Source organism: Aythya marila (genome assembly GCF_965140915.1).
Source record: "Aythya marila genome assembly, chromosome: Z".
In the NCBI taxonomy this organism is placed as follows: domain Eukaryota; kingdom Metazoa; phylum Chordata; class Aves; order Anseriformes; family Anatidae; genus Aythya; species Aythya marila.
The window spans coordinates 79,809,333-79,825,337 of record NC_139080.1 but is presented as its reverse complement, the minus strand read 5'-3'; the positions used below and the strand labels follow the sequence as shown (position 1 = coordinate 79,825,337).

General features: G+C 37.5%; 1 protein-coding gene across 10 annotated transcripts in view; it reads left to right on the top strand.

Annotated features, from left to right (window-relative positions):
• Positions 1-16,005, top strand: part of SSBP2 (single stranded DNA binding protein 2) — a 190,277-nt gene that overhangs the window by 160,231 nt on the left and 14,041 nt on the right. For 7 of the 10 annotated variants that reach the window (XR_014319371.1, XR_014319372.1, XM_082783536.1 and 4 more), the window contains 5 exons: positions 100-154; positions 3,392-3,462; positions 4,681-4,759; positions 7,821-7,849; positions 13,356-13,454. Coding sequence is in view for 8 of the 10 variants with exons in the window: in XM_082783536.1 (XP_082639662.1) it covers positions 100-154; positions 3,392-3,462; positions 4,681-4,759; positions 7,821-7,849; positions 13,356-13,454 (333 nt within the window). In the remaining 2 variants the exon portion in view is untranslated. The remainder of the gene's footprint in view (positions 1-99; positions 155-3,391; positions 3,463-4,680; positions 4,760-7,820; positions 7,850-13,355; positions 13,455-16,005) is intronic. The other 3 variants (XM_082783538.1, XM_082783539.1, XM_082783540.1) reach the window with 2 other exon arrangements.

Below are 16,005 nucleotides of genomic sequence, written 5' to 3'. Positions count from 1 at the left end.
TCAGGACATTCATGACAACTTGTTTTCATTTGTACAGTGTTCATATTTTCTGTGGTGTTTTTTCGTCTCATGCTAACTGACATTTTCTATACTCTCTAGGGTCCCCCAGGTGGTGGAGGGCCACCAGGAACACCTATCATGCCTAGTCCAGCAGGTAGTGAAATATTCTCAGAAATAATAAAGGAAAATTAGAAGAGATTTTAGGAAGTACCTTATTTTTTCAGACTTTGATGACATTTCAGACATTTTCGTAATGAATCAGTTAATGAGAAATTATTAGCTTTGTATGTTCTGTATCAGCTTTTTCCTGCTCTTTCACTGTTTTTCTATCCCTGATATGTTGCAGACACAAATCATTGTATCCATACAATTCAAATCAATTAATTTCTCTGACTTTTGAGCGATCTTTTATTGCATGATTCCAGCAGTAGCAAGGGAAAAAAAAAAAAAAAAAAAGACAAAAGACACAATCTTTTAAGCACACAAAGATTTTGCTGATGTTCTTTGGAATGATCCTGCCAGGTTGGAAATCAGCAGATTTCTGAATCTGGTGAAAAACCCACACAGCATCCTGTGGGATAGACCTGACCAAATGTGGTTCTTGGGCAATGTGTGACTCAAAGGCATGGCTACATCCCATGGCTGTTTCAGCTGACTGACAGCAGGGTCACGCTGGACAGATTGCCCTTCTCTGTCCTGCAGTGAAGGAGTAAGGTCCCAGAGGAGCTACTGTTGTGTCCTAGCAGTGATCTGTTCCCAGAACTTCACTGTCCCACTGTTTCCCCAAGGTAAATGGCTTGTATCTTGCAATTCTGACTACCTGGTCACAAAAGATTGTCCACATTATGACTAAGGTTTGAAGAACCAAAGAGGATGGGAAGACTCAGGGCAGCCAGCTAGCTTCTCAAGGCTTAAAGATAGTTAGCTAGATGTATGTATTTCACTCCACTGATGTTCTGCAAAGATTCTGTTATGAAAGAAGAACTGCAAGATGTGGAAGATGCTGTCCTCCCCCATGGATGATACCAGAAGCCTGCCAAGATGAAACAAATATGTCTCGTGTAATACAGTATTCAGGAGCTACTCAGACTACTTTTACCCAAAATCTGTCTTTGCAACTCACTTTCAAGAGGGACCTATTCACCTCAGTGATGTTGTAGCATCCTCAGTCCTTAAGTCTGACATGTTCTTGCTGTCCTCTGCAGCACAAGAGGATAGGGAATTTTCTTATTTGCCATGAAAACTTCTTGCACCAGTATAATACTTTCATTAACTACAATCCCAGGGCTTTAAAATGCAACCCGAGATAAAGAATAGGGCTTCCTTGTTCATATAATTAGTGAAAAAGATAGTTAGTGCAAACTAGTATTTAAAAGTTAGAATTTCATTTAACATAAAACTTAAAGACAGCCCACGCATTAGAATATGGTCAGTCCTGCAGTTATAGCACCTGTTAGGCTGCCCAAGTTCATTTCAGATAAAGCTTCTGTTGAGGAATTGTTCCTATTTTCAGTTAAGGAAATTCCAAGATGTTTTAAGACTCTGTTTTCCAAAGTATGGAAACACTTGGGAACTGGCTACCTGAGAATTTTGTAAAGGTACTGACTTGCCTCTGAGAAAAAACAGTTCCAAGCGTCCCCATGGCCCAGCCACCCCATGTGTATTTCTACATGAGACAGCACAGCATGGAGAGAGGCAGAAATGTATGTTTCAGAAGGATCAGGTGGTTGAAGAACTTGCTGTCTACCTCACCGAACATTAAAATAACTTGTTATGTGCTAACTTGTTACGGTACTTTGATAACTTTAGGTTAAAAGCTTGAGTTTCCCCTCTTCTTCAAACAGTATATTTAATGTCATAGTGATACGTTGTGGGCTGTACGTAATAGAATTATTTACTCACAAAGGTTGATTAATACCTAAAAAGCTGCATCGGAAAGGTTAAGAATAGTCAAAGACTTGATTTGAACTACATGTGTACAAACTTATTCTTGCACGAGGTCAGACCCCGTTCCCAGTTCCAACACATTTCAGTCAGATACAGGCTTTCTTGCTTCCACTACTTCAGACTGAGAAGTCTACCATCACCTTGTCTTGGAAAAAGATTTACAGCTCAGCATTGACTTTTGTATGTGCTTGAGTTCAAAACTCTGGTTCAAAGAGATGGAATGGTCTTTTGGAGGAACTAGGTACAGAGTAGAGTACTTAGTTATTCTTTATTCTTTTTGCACATGCAGTGGACGTACTGATTTTCCAGCATTACCAGTATATTTTTAAGTTATGCTGTCTGCTTAGGGATGTATTTAAACTTTTCTTAGGTCATTCTCCTCTTAGTAAGCTTTTTGATTCCATGGCCCAACTCTTGTCAAGTTCACTCCAGAAAGGTTTTTGCTACTAGACAAAGGTTTTGTCTACTATCTGCTGCATTTTCCCTTCTCTTTCTTAGAAATTTGATGAAGGACTTTGGGATTGTGTGTATTAGCAGATAAGTTGGAGATGAGAATAAAAAATTTGTATCTACTAGTAGTTCTCAGTTACTGGTTTCTTAATTTCAGCCAGACAACTTCTGCATGTCTTGTTCACTACACCTTGCTTTTCACTCTGGAGATGCTGCTCCTGAAAGCACATGTACAGTGACTGGAGGACAAGGACTGAGAGGCAATATAGCTGTGTCAACAGCAGTGCCCAGTGGAACTCTTGGCAGAATTAATAGCTTAGGCACTACACTGTGCCAGCAGGGTTTTATTGTTTTTGGACTCAGGTTTATTTTGAAGCGTTGCACCACACTGTACCATGAAGTTACATCAGACAAAGCTGTTCTAAGTGAGGATCTTTGCATAATGCTTTACTGAGTGTGCCTAGATATATACTCAGCGTGCACAATGCTCTAGATATGTCCAAAATCCAACAGACTGACATGGATGAGAATAAAAAGTTCTATTTGCTATACTAACTTGAAGTCTGTATAATGAGAAGCTATTTATCATTTATTACAGATGGAAAACAAATTACAGAAAGTATTGATAAGCAAGAAGCTCCTGTTTTATCTTATAGAGAATACTGAAGACAAGTGAAATAATTTGGAACTCCAGGAAAAAGGGTTTATGAAATTAAATAGTTACAGATACTTCATGATTTATAAACCTTTTAACATTCATACATAGAGCTAGAGTCTAGAAATAGTCACTCAGGGACCACTGCAATTATTTCTTTTCATAGCTGTGTTGTGTGGTAGAAATAGATAGAAAAAGAATGGAGTCTTCCTTTATATTGCCACTGTGTATCAGTGATTCAGGCATAGAAATAATATGAATAGAATGGCAAGAACTGTCTTAGGTGAGTAGCTTTATTGAAAGATATATATTAGCACTTAAAATAATCTCTTATTACAGATTCAACCAACTCTGGAGACAACATGTACACTTTAATGAATGCAGTACCACCTGGACCCAACAGACCTAATGTAAATATGAATCAAGTTACATACTTTTTGAATTACATAGCCTTGTTTTATCCAAACCACTACGTTTCCATCACCTATGTTTAATACTAAGTTTTCCATTTTTATGGATGACATTTTAGCTGTTTCCTCCCACCGTGTCCAGTTTAATGTTTCTCAAATCAATCATGCGAATGCATACAGAATAATGAATGGGGGCACTTTTTCTATACAAAAAAGATCTTAAAAACTTTTGCATGTGGATGTGGGGGATGACTTAGTTTGTCACATTGCTGTGCAATAGAATTATTTGTGATGTCATCATCCTAGGAGATGCCACTAAGCATTAGTTTCTGCAGGATTAAAACTTTCATAATAAAAAAGTCTCCACCCCAACAGAAATGTTTAAAGTGACCCAACATTATGCTATCCTGCGATTCTGTAAAAAAGGATAAAATTATTATCTTTAAGAAGAAATAAATTTGTTTTAGGCTCAACTTTAGCAGTTCTATTACTGACAAAAATCTGTTTTCTTAGGTAGAACTTGTTTCTTTTCTGATCTCTGTCTATGAGATCAGACTTCAATTTTATTGTATTTTCTGATTACAACCATCCTTCACTTAATTATAGTTTATATTGTGGGCCTTATGAAAAGCAAAGGCCAGTAAAACTTCAAAAACCAGATACGTATTTCTAGATTCAGTGATTTTTAAAAAATATTTATAATGTTAATGCCTTTTAGATTTTGAAAAACTAAATTTAAGGTTAATACCTGAGATTGGACAGAAATGGCTCATATTGCAAAGAAAACAGAGAGTAGTCTGACTGTCAGCGTAGATAGGGTGAAATTTGAAAGCTGTTAATTAATCACCTACTTGTTGAAGAAAATAGTAAACCTCAGTGTAACTTCAGTGGGAACAGAGCTAGATCAGCACTAGCAGGTTTGAAAATCATACACAAAGAACTGAAATAAAATATAAATTATCTGTAAATTTTATGCCAGCCTACAGAGATGGAATTCTCAAAAAATCAGGAAGGCAGCAATCAGAAAAAGTGAACAAAAGCAATGACGCTTTTGCAGTCTTCACAAATGACTTTTACTTGACTTTCACATTCAGAGCTGGAACTGTGCACTTTTCCTTTACTATTTTTTTTTTTTCCTGGGGAATCTTTTCTTTTTATTAGATTACCTACAAAAATTTGTACAGTAATACCAGTTTTTAACGTCTGATCCTTTTATAGTTTCCAATGGGGCCAGGGTCAGATGGACCTATGAGTGGACTGGGTGGAATGGATTCACATCATATGAATGGATCATTAGGTAATAACAGTAATATTACAAGCATTGTGAATTTTCAATGACCAGTGCTATTTTCTATGTTCTCTGAGTGATGTGGAAGACTGGATGTAAAAAACAAGCAAAACCACCACCACCAACAAAAAATTTTAAAAACAAAAATTGTATATATATCAGTAAGAAGTATTAAGATACTTTTAATGCATTTGAATTGGCATACATAACACACCTCTGGAGGAAAAATACTGTGTTTTATTTATATAACAGATATAGTTTTAATCCTGTTATTAAAGCCACCCTGATGATGGCTTAAGACCCATTTTTACTTACCTCTCCTCCTCTTTCAAAAACTTAAGAAGGTGTTACTGTGACATGCTGGTGCAAGTTCTTATCAATTACATGGAAGTAAGTTATTATGTATATTGATGTATTTGTTAAGCTGTTTTTATTCCAACATTTGGATATCCTCGTTTGTCTATATAATTATCCTTCTGTCTGTTAAATATTAGTATTATTATTCCATCCCCACAACAAGCTTCAGAAAGGTGCAAAGACCATGTAGAGGCAGGAGAAGCAGGTTACTGTTTGACTGTTGAGACTATGATTTTTGAAGGACGCATGTCTAAGGGAGAAGCCTTGCACAACTCTACAAATTTCCATTGCTTTATCTGTTGACTGTCCTGGCAAAGTCTTCTGCCTTTGCTCTTTGCTGGAAGGATGATCGACTCTTGAAAGGGATTTAAGAAAGAGGGCAAAGGTAAATAAAATGCATTTCTGCCTTACTCCCCCATACCCACAAGATAAATAAAGACAAGGTATTTATTTCTGCTCATACTGTAACACTAGGGCAGTAGCTGAATGCATTTGCGTGTCTTACTTTTCACTTCTGTCTGCACAAAGCAGTGTTGATGATACAGGCAACAGCAGAGGGAGGACTTTCTTTGGATCTCTTTCCTCTTCTATACCTGTTACGTACCAGCAAGGTTCTCTTTTACACCTGGGAGCTGTCCTGATGCCCACACAGGGCACCAGCAACGTTTTGCTGAACAGCATTTTCCCTTATGGGGAAAAAATACCACCAAGCTAAAATATATTAGGCGGGCAGAAGCCAAGCTGCTACTGTTCCCTTTGCTTCTGTCCCTGAAGAAAATATCTATCATCTTCCCAGCATGGACACAGACCAACCTCAACTCCATACTGCAGTTAATAACATTTAATTCCATACTACCATGGTGGATGAAGATCTGTCATTCATAGCCCCAAAGTTGAAGATTTTGAGACAGAAATATAAACAAGTGAAGCGAAGGGAGAAATTCAAGAAGTGTATAACAAGATAAACTATATTATCGAAACTCATTTAGCAGATATATTCTGAATGATTAAAATTCAGCAGTATACATCTAACTCCTAATAGAGCTCTCTTTCTTTTTTTCCATTTTTCCATTTTTTCTTTTTTGTTTTGATTGGAAGGCAGGTCCCTGGAATTCCTAGATTACTTTGCATAAGGACACCTTGTGATTTTACATCCTTTCTTTACATGTTACAATCCTAAAACGGATTGTTGCTTTAATTGATAATGATGCGCATTATGTTCAAATAAATGAGAATCTGTGTAAAAGGTAATCACATCTTTTTCTGTCACTTTCCATACCCTGAGAATTATTTCTTAGCTAAAAGAAAAATTAAAATTGAAACAGTTACGGAAGGATTTTGTGTGTTCCTAGCATTCACTTAGTTACTTTCTCCAGTGAAAATGATGACGTATTTAGTCAACTTATCTATGCCTTCTTCCCAAGGTTAATTTCATATCTGAAATGAAACAGTTCATCTCAGAGAGGAGGGCTGGGAAAGATCTTCTGCTTTTGTTTCTGTGCAGCAGTAGGCAGCTTTGTCTCACAGTCAACGGTATCCATTGGATGAGCTTCATGTCGAACTTCAATTTCTTTCACCACAACTGTTCTACTGGATGTCTGTACATAGCTCTCATTGTTAGAAAGCAAACTTTTGCTGATTTCCATCAAAATATTTTCTTTTGGCTTTGACAAATAGCTCTTCCTCTCCCTAACATTTATGAATATGTTGCATTTATAGAGAGACATCGTAATCCTTATCAATCCTTATTTTTTGTGTCTACATGTAGTGAGCCATTTCAGTCTCTTCCTTTTGTTTTTCTCTGATGCTCTTCTAGTTTGAATGTCTTTCTTGAAAATAGGTGGTCAGAATTGTTTACTGTCTGTTGCTGCTAAAAATGCCTGTAGTGATACATCTCTCGTAAAATATTTCCCTTATTCTTGGCTGTACCCAAGTGAGAGTTACAGCATGTGAAATATATATATATATCTATATTTTCAATACTCTTGCCTTCATTGTATTTAAATTTATTTGGTTTCTGTTATTCCAGCCCTCAAGATCATCTGATTCTAAAAGATAGTATCATCAGTGTTTATAATTAGAAGTTAGTGTCATTTCATCCAGTTTCAGAAACCAGTAGGTTTCTGCTCTGGGAACAAAGATATTCATGAAACCCTCCCAGCTAATGCTAAAAGATATTCCACTAGATCACTGACTAGAAGGGAGTTCTGAATAGCTGAAGTTCAGTAAAATAATGGTCTTTTTTTTTTTCTTTGTTTTTTTTTTTCTTTTTTTTTCAGGAACATTAACCTCTACTAGTCATCCATATTTTTTCCCTTAGTCTTCAGCAACATTTCCTATAGGAGTATGTACCCCAAATTAATTTCACTATTTGTACCCTGCCCTGGGTAAGAGGACAGGGAGATTCAACATGCTCTTTTTTGAGTTGTGCCAGGCTGTCTCACCCTAGTAGGATGCCATTCAAATAACCAACACAAATCAGAAATATGTCCTTCATTCTTTTCTTCCTTTTTACATGAGGTGTGTACACAGGACTAACATTATTCTGTACCTACTGTAATCTTTTACAAAGAGAGTCATTGGGAAGGAAAGGAGATAATGCACTGTTATGTTCTAACATACTGCTGTCACATTATATATTTAGTGTGGAAAAAAAGCTCTTCAATTAATTTCAGCTCAAAACTAATTGAATAATTATCTATTTTAATTTAAGGCTCAGGAGACATGGACAGTATTTCCAAAGTGAGTACCTAATGAAGTATTTGGAATTTTTGGAATATTTAATTCTAAACATGGTTTCTGTGTTTTTGTTATGAAGCATTTTATTATGTGTCTACATTTTCTGCTTGTCAACTCTTTGGAAGCTATACAGACAGTATTAACTGAAAATTCAAAAGCAATGTTTATGATCAATAGGGAGTGTAAGTAGAACTATTTCTTACTGCATAATAATGTGTATTAATTTGTGTCATTAATACTTATCCAGTTCATAATATGATTGATCATGTTATAATCTTCCATACTGTTAAGACAAATGAATATGGTTCTGATAATCAATTTTAGCTAAGTTTGGGAAAATGTCTTTAGGATGTTACTTTTAAGCACTGCATGATTGCTTTTGTTACCTCTGTAAGGCATGGTTAATATCTTAATCATTATTCTAAGTCCCTAAAAGCTAGATTAAAAAGTAGTTTCAGAAGCAGCACTGTTTTGATTTCACAGCCATTAAATAGTATGCTCAAAATGAATGTGAGTTTAACCTGCAGGGGTTTTGAATTTACAAAAATAATATTGTGCTTTAATGTGCCGCTTCTTCCATAAAAATAAAACTCTACTATGTATGTGATCATTATTAATTTAGTAACTTATTCAAATAAGGAATTAATGAGCATATTTGGTATTGATAAAGTGGCATAAATCTGTCCCTGCAAAATACTATGTTTTGTACTCAGCATTTTCAGGCATAACTGACTCAAACTAATAAATACATCACTAAAACAGTCTCCCTGCACTTACGTGCTTTTGATCTACAAATATAGAAGAGGATGAATAGATTGTTTCAGATAAAATTCTGTAACTCATTCTTTTGTTGCAAAATTCTTAACAGTCTTCCCAAAAAGGAACACGAGTTTGCAGTGAGCATATGAACTGCCTGTGCATTTTGTCTGACTGAGGACTAAGTACCACAGCGCTGTTGCAGGATCACTCTCAGTGCAGACTGTGCCACTTTGCACCTGTCTGCACATGCTCTGGGCATGCTGAGGATGTCGATGTAGATGCACCCTCAGGATGGCCTTGAGCTACGATGAGACACAAACATATGAGTCAGAAAGGAACAAAATGTTTGCCTAAATTCACATGGGTTGACATAAAAGTTTGTAGTGTGAATTGGCTGAGAACACACTCTCAGATGTTCAAAAGACTGGAGTCATTCTTCAGCTAGTGGTACCTATTTGTACATCCAAAGTGGAGGACAAGGACCCTGAACAGTTCCCAAGTTTTGGTCTTCGTGTGAGGCTATGGGAGATGTGTAGCTTGTAAAGTGTACTTAGGTGTGTATCTTTGTGTTCTGTGCTGTCTGTAATGGCTTTGCAGCCACTGCCAATATAGAAGACATAATCTTGCATCAGGAGAAATTCACCACAGGTGAACACTGTCCTTTCAAAGTTGCGCAGGTGGTTATGGCCTTACAACAGCCCTCCCTTGCCTTTGGTGGAAAGCAGGATCTCAGCAATATGTCTCCAAGGCTGTTGCTGCTCCTGTGAGGGAGTAGCATCTATAGCAATGCTATGTGTTTGTAAGTCTTCAAGATCTGTAATGTTTTCAGACCCCACAAAGAATAAAACAAGGGACCAAAATGACCATGTTGCCTTAGCTGTGCTAATATGTGCAGTGATGGATTCAATGATAACAAGTGTACAGCACTTTAAAAATCATTGTCCCTATTTTTTCAGTGTATTTTGTTTTGCAAACTACAGCATTTTTAAGAAAAAATGAAAAACAAAACAAACAAAAAACAACAAAACAAGCAAAAAATATGTTAGTTTGCTATAGGATTATTTTTAAGGGACCATATTCAATCCAAAGGCATTAAGCAACAGCATGTGTGCTAGTATGAGTATCAGGTATTCTGAAAACCTGGATCCAGACACTTACCTGGAAGTCTTGTAATCTGTTAACCTTAATAAATGCATCATGCAAATCACATTTGATGCATGTCTTTTTGAAATAACTGAAAAAAGGTGTTTTGGAAATAGCAGAGTTGTACTGTTACACCATTCCATATAATGGCTTTTAAATACCTTTTTCTGAGGAGGCCTGTCCAATATGCAGCCTTTATTTGTACTAATAAAAATGTGTGGGCAGAGCCTTGTGTATTGCATAATTTCAGGCAGGTAACAGTATGCAATACTTTTGAAACTAGATTGGAGAAGTTCTGTTTGCAAGGCATAGGCAATGTCAGGGGTTGATGCATGGAAAATAATTATATGGCTGCCTTCCAGTTTTGTACCAGTAACCAGGATTGTTCCTGCTAAGGTAACAGTCTCCCTGCTGGCTTTTTCACAAGTAGATTTCCAGATTTCTGATTAATGTGACAGGAATTGCTCACTGGAGTTAACAGAATTTGGACTGGATGTTATTGGATGCTCAGTTACAGGCATTTTCAGTGGAGTAAAATGCACATTAGAGGAGCTGATTGTCTTTTCCCACGAGATGCAGGAAATTAATCCAGTCTTGGTAGTATCAATACAACTCATGGAATTCAGAGCTACATTTTCCATAGAACATTTTACTTTAATTGGCTGAGTGGCAAAACATGAAGTTTTTACGAAGTAGATTGAGATGGGGGAAGTAAATGAACTGAAATTATGCATATTAAATAAACATTAATAACCAGTGTTTCTTGCAGTGCCCATGGAATTTGTGCAATCATCAAAGAAAGAGTAGCTTTGGAAAAACTCTGCTAGTGCTACAATGTGAAACCCCATACTGGCCATAAAAGCAGCCCAGGGGAGTTGCTATAAAAGTATTTATGTCAGGAATTTGAACCTTTGGGGCCAGCATACTGTAGCGATTGCAGAATTTCAAAGCTTTGTACTACACAGAGCAAGATAAAATAGGGGTAAATCCCCAAGGAATGAACAAAAGTACGGGAGCATCATATAAAATAAATGTGACAAGACCTTAGTGGATTTTAAACTTTATATTCATAGATTTTAAGGTCAGAAGGGACTGATATGGTTGTGTAGTATGACCTCCTACATAACATAGGCAACAGGATTTCCATGAATTAATTTCTGCTTCAGGTACGACAGCTGTGGTTGTTGAACTGAGGCAATAGTTTTCAACCTTTTTCAAGTTGTAGATCCCTAAATACTTGCTACAATAACTCCACTGAAAAGCACACTCAATTGTCTGATGTTAATTAACTAGTTGAGTTTTCAGCTGTCTTTGATGGACCTGTTGTTTATTGATTCCTGGGGATCTGTTAGAACAACAGTGAACTAGCTGGTGAAGGAAAAATAAAGGGCAGGGTCTTGACTTCTGTAAATGTTTATTTAATTAGCATTTCAGATGTTAAAAACAGTTATGCCTGCATGTGGGCTGTAAAATTAATTTTGTATTTAATCTATAGCTGAAAATAAATGCACAAAGCTGAACTCGTAAACATATTTGCCCATTCAGACTGAAAATGGTGATCTTCCCTCAGGAGTATGGTAAAAAATTTGTGTCAGCCCTTCGCTAGCCATGCAAAATACATCTCAAAGCAGACAGAGTGTACTGCAATCAGAAAACTCTGGAATGTGCTACAGCACTTAAACTTTGGGCAGTGGTCAAAATGGAGCTTTTTGATTGCCAATAGTAGCGTGCAGAAATAGGGTGTGAAGGGAAAGAAGTCACAGCTATCACATTTTCTGTTCAGTGAGCTCTCCAGAGTACGTACATCCTGTGACTGGGCACCACTGAATGGAGCCAGGCTCTTGTCAGTGGTGCCCAGTGCCAGGCCAGGAGGCAGTGGGCACAAACTGGAGCACAGGAGGTTCCCCTCAGCACCAGGCAGCACTTCTGTGCCATGCGGGTGGCTGAGCACTGGCACAGGCTGCCCAGAGGCTGTGGGGCCTCCTCCTGGGGGATCTCCAAAAATTACCTGGACACAGGCCTGGGCACCTTGCTCTGGGTGGCCCTGCTGGGACCAGGTGGCCTCCAGAGGTCCCTTCCCACCTCAGCCATTCTGTGATTCGTGTGATCTCTGAAGTGCCAGTGCAGGATGTATATAGTCTATATACACTATAGCTGTGAGGAAAGTACCAAGGAGTTAAGGGAACTTCCCTTTAATTTCATCTCTCCTATTTTTCATTCAAAGTTTGCCCTACTGCAGACTTAGTTGCACTAAATGAGGAGTGTCTGCAGGTGTTTCAAAGTGCAAAATATATATATATTTTAAAGAAGCCTCGTAAATCCCTTTGCTAACAGACATACTATGTTAGGATTGTAATTGAGAAAAAAAAGAAGAAAGGGACAATTCCACTCAAGATCCTTACAGTTGTTGTTTGATCACATTGATCAAAGACTCTATTTGCAGTTACATTTTGTTATTTTGCCCATTGACTGCACTGAGTTTGTGCTAAGTTTTTATGACATACCAGACTTGCATTTGTATATGTAAAATCCAACAACAACACAGCATTCAGTTTCTCTGGATCAAAAAGATCAAGGGAAGAACTGTGACAGACGTCACAAACATTTCATAATGAAGTTCTTGGCTTCTCCCCCCCATTTCCCTGGCTATTCCTTTTTCATCACAAAACCTCTGTTAATAGGAGTCTTAGCAGTGCCTCTGTTAATAGAAGTCTTAACAGTGATGGAAGGAGAAGCATCCATGCTCCAGGCATGGCAGGGTGCCACAAATCAACTTTGTAAAAATACCTAACGAATTGTAGTGTCTACTGTAATCATGTATTAGCTGTTGACTTGGAATAATTTCTGTGACAATTATCTAGTTTCACCCTTTGTGTAAGTAACTGAACCTTGAAAGCATTTTCTGAACCGTGTAAAAGTGATTGTGTAGTATTTCTATAAAGAAAAAAAGGAAAGACATTTTTCTTCAGAAGCCTTTGTATTGTTATTACCTATTAGCATTTCAGTTACACCTAGGCACTAAGAAGGTAGATTAAAGAGTTTATTGCAATACGCTCTGCAAGCAAATGGAAAAAGTGCAACTGCTCCTGAAAAGTGTTTACAAGCCCAATCCAGGGGCTGCCTGTTACTCAGGGGCATTTAATCTTAACTCTGCTGTGCCTGTAAACTCTGCATTAACTGCTTTCAGTGAAGTGGCTTAGCACCTCAAAGTTTGAATACCACTTGTGAACTGCTTGTGAAATTGTATTTCCATCGACTAAGCACTGTGAGCAAAGACAGAAGTCCCATTATGTCAAGACGTGCTCGTAGACTTCACTGAACTTGACCGTGTGGTTTAATGTAGTGACAGTTTACTCTTAGACCCGATGAAGTCATTTATAGCTTCTCTTGACTTCCACAGAAGATGCTGGCTGTAACTTTAAAAACAAGAATTACAGATAAGAGGTGTTACTAAAATTAGTGACTGAAGCACACAGAACTCAGCAGAGGCTTATCTTTTGTCTTTGTAAATCCCAGTGCATTGCACAGTACATTTTACTGCTCTACATTGTAGAAATGAGCTGGTGTCTTCAATACTTAATCTGTGTTTTAAAATCTTATTTAACAGAACTCTCCCAGTAATATGAGCATGAGTAATCAGCCTGGCACTCCCAGAGATGACGGTGAGATGGGTGGAAACTTCCTAAACCCTTTTCAGAGTGAGAGTGTAAGTATTTCTTTATAGAGTTGTTTTACTTTGGGAACCTTTGTCCCTGCTATTTTGTTAAAAAAAAAAAAAAGTTTTGCAGTGTACTTGCAATGCCCGTGCCTTAGGTGTTTTTTTTGTTTGTTTGTTTGTTTGTTTTTTTACGAGCTTCTAAAATTAGAGTATTAATTTACCAAAATTTTTTGAAAAATACTACTAGAAGTTGAGCCAAAATGGGTAAATGTGGGAGGTGTAGATCTACTGCAGAAACTCTTTTTCTAGATAAAGAGGTGCATTGTCAATGAAATTTAGATCTGTCAAGCAGTAATAATTATGGCCTATGTATTCAGTAATGCACAGTGGGCATTTGTCAGATGCTATCTGAGCAGCCAAAATACACAGAGTTGACAGATCTTTACATCTGAGTGTTTCAATTTGTGGTTGCCCAACCTTTGACTCCTAAACAATGTGTATTGCACTGCAGGAATGTCTTTTAGGACAGGATTCACACTGAAGTGTATAATTAGAGCACCAGATCCCATATTGCAGAGAGGTAGAGAGAGATTTATTGGCACTATTAGAGACAGAAAAGGCAAAGGTGCCCTCTAGTGTTCATTCTGGGACAAATGATGTTCTTTAAAATGGAGTACACTTGAGGCAGCAAAACATGGTGTGCAATAAATTACGGAGCAAGACCAGTATTTTCATACTCATGTGCCTGAAGCTGGGTTTCTAAATCCACATTTAGGTTCCTAAATAGAAGTGGCCTGATTTTTCAGAAGTGCTGAGTGACTTCAACACTTCTATTCTTTTTGGAAATCACTGCTGCCAGAAGTGAGTGCAACTTAACATTAACTATGCCAGTGGTGAATTTTTGTTTAGAAACCATGAGTAAACAGTTCCTCTTAGATCACAAAAAGCCAAATTGCACGGCAAGTTAAATGGGAATCAGATTTTATTATTATTATTATTTATTTTTATTTGTTTGTTTGTCTGTTTTTTGGTTGGTCGGTTTTGGTTTATTTCTTTAACTAGTGAAAAGGAAAAGGGAGCAGTTTCTGCATGTTAGCTGTTTTTGTAAAGAAGGCACATGGTCAGATTGTTTGGAGTATTGGAGAAAATTGGTTTGTACCACCTAAAGGGATTGATGTTTCAAAATCTGCCAAAAAGGCACTAACCACGAAACATCCATTAAATGTGATCCTTGGTCATGGTAATCCTTGACACTCAATTTGGCATGCTTTGCTTGTACTGAGGGCAGACAGCCTGATTCAGCAGGCAGGCCAGTTAAGCAAACTAAAGGCAGGAAAGAAGGACTTTAGCTGTACTCAAAAGAAAATCAGTTTTCTCAGATACTTATTGGATTCTAGGTGCACCTAGTTGTCATTTTCCTACCTGAATGAATCTGGGACCTAGTTTTCTCAAGGTTTTGCTATGCCTTCTGTGTACTTCTAGAGTAGGTGTATTATTATGAACTCCTTTCTCAGGCAAATTTGCTGTTCATCAGGAGCTTTGCTTGGGAATGGGGAAAAGATTTTGGCTAATAATAAGCTAAATATGACAAATAAACACTGTTTTGTCTTCAGATTCCTTGTCCAAAGTGATTACCCAGCTACATTGACTGTAATACAGAAAATCGTTTGAATACAGGCTTTATGTAAAGCATTTGAGTTGGTCTTACTCATTGGCTAAAGATAAGCATGTTCTTGCTATCTTTGCTGGCCTACCATGAGAGTGCACAGCACAGGGTGGGAATGAGCCCTAAAGCAGAAAAAAACATCAGAGACATGACATGGGACAACATAGGTTGTACCCAAGCAGTCCATTCTATACAGTTTTCATGACAGAGAAGACCCACACAAAATGTTTTTTTGAGTATTCTTGGACACTTGGAAATGGCCAGCTCAAAGCTCTAGCTCAGGCAGTTTTTTTATTATGTGGCTGTTTTTGCGAAGGCAAATTAATCTCTCAATTTCTTGTATCAGTTTTCATTACACTAATACTTCTTGCACTTGAACATTTTCATCAACTTAGAAGATTTTAGGTTGTGTTTCTGCAAGTTTTCACTTTAAACAAAATTTAAGCACATGCACTTCTTGTAGGCCTCATGCTGTCCCATTCATTATTTGTAATGAAGTACTGCTAACTTGAGGGCAACTATAGCTTGTATAAGGGCTGCAGTTCAATTTGTTTCACAATAATAAGGTGAAGTGGTGACTGAGTTTTAGGTTCTCTTGAAGGAGAATGACCACTGATTCAGCTTCCCTCCTGAAATCAATAGTACTGAATAATAGATACCAAAAGAATAGCTGGATTCCAGTCAGACATATCTGTACACTCTTCTTCCCACCCAGCAATAAAAAAACTCTCCAAAACATTTATCTAATTCACCTCACCACAAATGCAGCTGGTCTACTTGAGGCTAGCTATCTGCCCAGCTAAATCCCCCCAGTTTCCAACACCAATCAGGAGAAGGTCTGGAAAGCATTAGTGAAATACTGGCTCATCACATCACCCAGATAACATTGAAACAGTCTTTGGGTGATTTGACTTGGTCAGCAAGAGCTGTATT